At 40.8% G+C, this 7,038-nt stretch overlaps 1 protein-coding gene across 1 annotated transcript; it reads right to left on the reverse strand.

Moving 5' to 3' along the window:
- Window positions 1-673: 673 nt before the first annotated feature.
- Window positions 674-2,934, reverse strand: LOC139284541 (beta-1,3-galactosyl-O-glycosyl-glycoprotein beta-1,6-N-acetylglucosaminyltransferase 4-like). Its single transcript, XM_070904844.1, has 3 exons — window positions 2,853-2,934; window positions 2,399-2,459; window positions 674-1,967 (listed from the first exon to the last, which is right to left on the reverse strand). The coding sequence occupies exon 3, from the start codon at window positions 1,961-1,963 to the stop codon at window positions 674-676; it is 1,290 nt and encodes a 429-aa protein (XP_070760945.1). The 5' UTR covers window positions 1,964-1,967; window positions 2,399-2,459; window positions 2,853-2,934.
- Window positions 2,935-7,038: the final 4,104 nt, after the last annotated feature.

The raw sequence follows: 7,038 nt of genomic DNA on the forward strand, positions 1-7,038 counted from the left end.
ATTTCCTGAATAACCCATTATTCTTTTAGACATAGGCACTTTTTAATTTCCTTGTTACTGATGATTAAACACCTTGTGTGGTCAGTGAAAGTTACAAAATAAAGTGAAAAGACAATTTTCTGCTGAGAAAGTACAGTATACTGCTGCAGCAGGATGGCATAATCTAGCAGAGGTGGAAAGATCTTTAGCAATACCACACTGTAAAGATAATTTATTAAAATTAAAGGTCAAATCAATATTTAGAAGCATTAGGATAATTTACCTTTTGAACAAAAGTAAAATAACTAATTTTGAAGAACGATAGCTTTCACAGTGTTAAATAACTTAATGTTGCAGGTGGTTCAGATGCCTCTCCATATGCTGACAGGTAGTCTAAACTAGAGCAATGCACATTTTATGCTTTCATGTGTTTGCTTGAGAAATCTTAATCTGCACAGTAATTAGAAGCCATCAGACAAATGTCGTACATTAAGTAAAATATTTTCCAATGAAATAGGTAGTAGAGTTTAATAAAATGAAAATACTCAAATAAAGTGCCTGCATATCAAAGTTGTACTTAAGTACAGTAATCTAGATGTACTTTGTTCATTTCCATTTCAGTAATTTTGCACCTTTGTCTAATAAATATTGAAACTACGTTCTCCTCTTGTCACATTTCCTCTTCCCTTCAGTATCATGTTTGCATGTATTGACGTTTTTCAATCAGCTTCTCCTCCAAACACTTAATCAGGATCGGGTCCACTTTGGGGTCAAATTTGTTAGCAAACCAGTGGCCATAATTGAGCAGCCAGCGAAGTTCAGCAGCTCCATAGATGCAAACACTCCGCATGTGTGTACCCGTGCAGGCTGGGTAAAGATTTCCTTCTAAATAGTTCCATTTGACTAGTCTTGTCTTACTCCTCAGATCTGTAATGTCTGCTTCTGATCTGGGAATGTGTCCAGGAACCCCAGGGACCCTGACAAAGGTGGCCCAGAAGTGTTCATCTGGCGAGTATGTGTCAGCAGACCATGCCAGAAAGTCCTTTGCCACCTGGCTGCTGCTAATGTGATTTACAAAATCCCATGACAGCACAAAGTATGCACTCCCGATGAAGATCTCGATACCGTGAGGAGGAATATCTTTGGCCACTGTGGTTTTGACAGGAATACGACGGTACTCATAAGGCACATTTTTCAGCTCATGCTGGAAACTGAAGCGCTGTTTCTTGAGTTCACTGGGACGGCTTGACTCCAGCATGTTACTGCCATTCAGCTGCTTCAGCTCCATTACCAGTTCATAGTTTGATTTGAGAGGGAAGTCCTGGCCACACAGGTTGATGACATACTTCCACTTGACCTCTGACCTTAGCAGGTCAGAGAGACAGTTTAGGTCGGCATTAAGCCTACTGATGTGGGCATATTCCACAGACTCCAATTTTGAGGCAATGAACACATTTGGAGTACACTGAGCCATGTTTTTAATGGCCTTTATAAATGCTGGAGAGGACTTCTGATCATAGTGAATGCAATAGATGTTATGAGGTGCATAGATGGCATGAAGAATACGCTCCACCATGGGTGCATTTTTATGCACCACCAGGGAGTAAGCCAGTGGGAAGCTCCGCTCTGGATCAGACACTGGAACCTCATTGTAACCCCTCGTTTTGATAAATGTTTGACAGTCTGAGGTCAAACTCACAGTGTTATCATCATCCACGTCAACAATGTCTTTCCGTTTTATCTCAAAAGCTTTGCCTATCTCCACAGGGTCAAGCTCATAGATGGCAGTGCAGTTGACATCATACCTGTGGTGGTGGATTCTGGATAAACTGACACTGATTCCATAGGGCTCAATGTAGATGCTGTCCCTCACTGTCACTTTAATGTAGACCAGCTTGAGCAGACAGACCACCAGCAGAGACAGAGAAAACAGGAAGCACCTGTGTCTCAATCTATGTATGTAGTGGGCACATCTTATTTTCATTCTAAGAACAAAGGGATAAAAAAGAGCATTCAGGCTATGTTATGTAGTAAAATAATGTAGGTACAGTAGTTGTGAGAAGAGCATAAAGAGTTAAATATTTAAATAATTTAAAATAAGTGACAGTTATCATTACTTCTGCATTACTGTAATACACGTATAAGTTATCTTTACATTTTTAAGATTAAGGTGCATGAAATTCTTTGAAGAATTTGACAGTTTACTAGTAGCCCAAGTAAATCTCATTTAAATTAAATAAACAGTCTCTTGGGACACAGCACTGCAACTTTCCTTTCCTCACATAAATTTCTTCATGAACACATCAACTTTACATCTGAAATGCATATTTTTGTCTGATAATTGTGTTTATAAAGACAGTAGAAAATAAATGATATGAAATTCATCGAACCCGTTTGTCGTCTAAATTAGCCTACCTTGCTCTCTGAAGTTGTCTTTGAGCAGCTCTCGTGCCACTTCTCCCACAGTTCCGCGTAAGAACCTTAACATGAAAACCATTTCTTAAGTAAGTGTAAGGGTAAAAACAACACAGACATAAAGAAAGAGAAGAAATACTGTGGTATGGCAACACCAAACTAATTAAAAAAATTCAATACAACTAGGAAACCTTCTGCTTTAAATATGAGGAGCACTTTCAGTCGGGAATCAAACCGCTCGGTGGTTAATATATGCTTTTCAGAAAAATGTCCTTCGCTTCAAAAGGTATCACATGATGAGGCACACTGCGCTACAACCAGTCTGTCCTGAAATACTTTCTATACAAACGCCAACGTTACCTGTATTAACTGATAGCCCGTTTATGGAACAGCACATAAGAACGTGAAGGAGCAAGAAAACTTACCACATGCGTAAAGAAAGTGCGCTTTGATTGAGCCCCGCCTGCTACGTCCAGAGCTCCATCGCAGACTGGAGCGATTGCTCACAGAGGAGTGGCAGAGGGGAGAGTCCCGGCAGTAGTCCGCACACAGACTGGCCACATCCAGCACATCACCACCACCCGATACATTTACGACCCACTCACTAATGATTAACCCTCTTCAGCACAACCAAGCGAAACCCAAGACGAAGCAAGGCAAAGCTTGACTACCCATCTACCCAACTACCCATCCATTTATCCACGTACTCATGTCTGTGTACAGTATCTACTGTAACTGACAGTTGAAACGTTTAACTACTCACCAAACCAGACACCTTTATAAACTGAATGGTCTTTATTGTTTTGGTTTAATGCTGCCAACAGTTAAACATACCACATTCAACAACACAAATACTATAGGTACCCGAACAATGCACAGATAAACTTTAAGTAAATGGGGAACACTGAAATGAGTGTTATGGGATATAGTGCATCCATGTGTTACAACTTACCTTCACATTGCCAAACCGAGTTTAAATCTGATATGAACAGTTACAGCATGAAACCCAAAGTACAAATACATAAGAACAGCAAGCTTGTGTAATATGGGAAAAGAACAAAGAACAATGAATACTCTGAAATACTGTAAAATCCTATTGGTGGTTTTTGAGTTTGATATGATCAGTGTCAGGGAAAGTCACATTTACCACAATCACAAAGAGTACAGTAAATTGAGCATAATATTACTGAATGAGACAAAACAAACAAAGTTATGGACAAAATGTGGGAAGAGCTTATTCTCATAATTCATTCCCCCAGTCTTCAGACTCTGAATAGTCTTTCTTCAAGAGCTTCTCCCAGTAGCAGTCCATTATAGCGTTTGGCAGTAGTTCCTCATCATCCACCAAATGGATTATTTTGATTTTCATTAGGTGGTTCAGGGTGACTGCCTCTATAGAAACAGAAAAAGGCATTCAAACACATTCAGAACCATGTTATACATATGAAGTCCCTTTTTAAAATAAATGTACAATTCATTTTAATGAGGCTGTTTGAGAACAGTGCCCAGAGAAAGTCCAGGTGGGAGACGTATGAGGCAGATAATTAATTATTGACATAGAAAAAGCCATGCTTCAGTGGCTGCCTGCCTGCCCTCTTTATTTGTTTGAGTTGCTCTGAAGGAAATGTCAAAGGCAGGATGTATGTGGAGCTGAGGCTGGGGTTAGTCATGTCAGCAGACAGGAACAACACACCTGTGATCAGCGGCTCCTGAGAAGAACCGGCCCTGCAGTGTTGAACATCATCCTCAGGGTGTGTCTGTGGTGTGTTTCCTTCAGCCTCCATGTTGAATAAGTAATAAGACAAAGGCTTGTCTTTGTATGTCACCTGGGCAAACAGTGGGAGGAGTTAATCAGAAATATCGTTTTACACCATCAACATCTCTGTAGCTCTACGCTGTTTTTAATTATCTCAATAAGATGGAAGATGTGGAGGACGAGGACGAGTAAGCTCGTGCACAGCTCTACTGTGAACACTCAATAATTTACAGCCTAATGCTGTGTCTTGCCCTGTCTCCACAGACCCCTACTGGCAGGCAGAGAACAGCAGAGACGTGAACCCTGTTCCACATCAACAGATAAGGAAGCAAAAGAGTTTTGCCTTTCATGGCATAATGGTACACTGAACAAGTATGATCTCCTGTGAGAAGTGTGTAGTGCTTTTACGGCACTACGTCACACATGCGTCACCAAGGGGCGGCATGGTGGTGCAGTGGTTAGCACTGTCGCACGGGAGGTAGAGCTGGTTAGAGCGGGTTGGTGGTTTGAGCCACATCATGTTGAAGTGTCCTTGAGCAAGACACTGAACCTTAAGTTGCTCCCGGTGGAGACCAGCACCTTGAATGGAAGCTTGTCGCCATTGGTGAGTGAATGGGTGAATGAGACTTAGCTGTAAAGCGCTTTGGGACCCGTGAAGGTTGAAAAGTGCTATATAAATGAGGTCATTAACCATTAGCTCAGTATTCTCAGTGCAGACAGCATGGCAGAGGCGAAGAGGCAGAAGAGACCTAAGAGGACTGTGATGGAGAAAGCTAAGAAGAGACAAAGACAATGACAGAGCAAGAGGCTAGACAAGAGTAAAATAAACTATTACCAGGTGTGTGTGTGTTCATGGTAATGAAGGAACATGTCACCCAGTGCAACAGTGTGGCTCACTGATTACTTTTTAATAGTTTTTGGACAACAATAGAGCTCTATGGCACAGAGGAAATGTTGGCCAGTGGTTAGCACCATCACCTCACAGCTAGAAGATTCTGGGTTTGATTGGTTGGTTGGTTGGTTTCAAAACATCGGGCCAAAGGACTGCAGTTAAAAATTAGCACTGGCTAGCACTGGCACATGTACAGAAATGTTAATTAATGTGTCCCTATAAATGAATAAATTAAATGAAAAGGGAATTAATGGTTTTCCATCTCTAGCAACTTTTAGAGGCAGCAATGATTACGCACACCACGCCATGTTCGTGGGAACATGAATGGACTCATGGCAATTTCACGGTAAATTTTGGTCTAATGGTGAGACTAGAAGGAAAGGTCGTTTGCATTCATCTTCTGGGATTGATGAATATCGAAAACAAAGTGGTACAGGTGATCTGACTCAAAAAATCAAAAACACCAGAATTACCACACTGCAGTTGTATGCCTTCGCCAACCAGTCAAGTTGCTGGAAGTTGTTTACATCCATGTCTGGCTAAATGGAAGTTATCACCATATTGATGATACATATGTATGATGTATGATAATATTAGAAAGACTGCGGTCTAGACCAGAGCCCTGTACTACAAAGCAAGTTCAACAAACCCAGGATATCTTTTCATTATCTGGCTTCACAAAACCTAACAACCTTGATGCCGCTAAGCAGTCACAGGAGAGTGGTTATCAACTTGGTACGTGAACCCTTGGACCAGCCCCTAGTTATGCTGCTATAGGCCTAGACTGCTGCTCTCTTTGTATCTTTCCCAGAGTTTCCTTGTGCTTTCTTGTCTCGCAGGTTCTTGTGGATCGTGGTGGCAGTACGCCTGGCTGCCGGGCCTGCTTGACTCTCACCACTACAATTTTCATTAGTCATATTTTTGTTATCATTAAAGTTGTTATTGCTATTATTTGTCATAATTCAGTTATTAAGACTACAGTTGTAACTACTATTATTAGTAATGTTTCTATTATTATTATAGTTGTTGCTATTACTGTTGCTGCTCTGTCTGTCTGTTTCTGTGTCTCTAAACAAGATAAACAGGTACACATGTACTTGATTACTATGTAAAGATGGATTCTTATAGAGGATAGCTATTGTTTTCTCCTGGCATTTTTAGACGCTATGAACTGTCAGTGAAACTCACTCGCTCACAGGATCACGATGAGCTTGGCGTGCTCCAATACGTTGTTTGCAGTCATGTGATTTTGATGACACTCGAATGAGGCAGGAAGTGAAAGGCAGAACGGACGAGATGGTGGAAAGCCCATACTGTGCTAAATTTTCTTTACTTATTGTGTCGTCCCACAATGTATTTTGAGGTAAAAGTGACCTTTGAATCAAAAGTGTCACCTATTCAGTGTTCGACCAACTGTGAAATATGGTTACAATCTCCCCTCCTGTTTCTGAGTTATGGTATGGAATAATGGCCAAAAAAGGACAATATAATGTCACAGTGAAGTTGACCTTCGGGGTAAAAAATGTCATCACTTCATCGGTGTATCCCATTAAACATCTGTGTGTAAGTTTGTCATAATTACTGCTTCAAGTCTTGAGTTATGGCCTTAAACGTGTTTCTGAAGGTCATTTTGAGTTCACAGACCTTTGAGTCAAAAGTGTCACCAATTGTAATATATGGTCATCAATTCTTGAGTTCTGGCCATGGATGGACGGATGGACAGAGGCAACCCAAAAACCCACCACTCAGGGCCAACAGAGCCTTCTCCATAGCTGCCCCCTCCCTCTGGAACTCTCTTCCCAAACACATCCAAGACTGCACCTAACCGCCCATGTTCAAATCACTAATCAAAACTCAAACTGCTTTTAATGTGTGATTATGTGGTTTATGTTTTTTATGACCATTTTAACTTATGTAAAGTTTCTTTGAGTACCCTGAAAAGCACTCAATAAATAAAATGTATTATTATTATTCATTATAATACTATGAGACAGGA

The sequence above is a fragment of the Enoplosus armatus genome, chromosome 4 (genome assembly GCF_043641665.1).
Source record: "Enoplosus armatus isolate fEnoArm2 chromosome 4, fEnoArm2.hap1, whole genome shotgun sequence".
In the NCBI taxonomy this organism is placed as follows: domain Eukaryota; kingdom Metazoa; phylum Chordata; class Actinopteri; order Centrarchiformes; family Enoplosidae; genus Enoplosus; species Enoplosus armatus.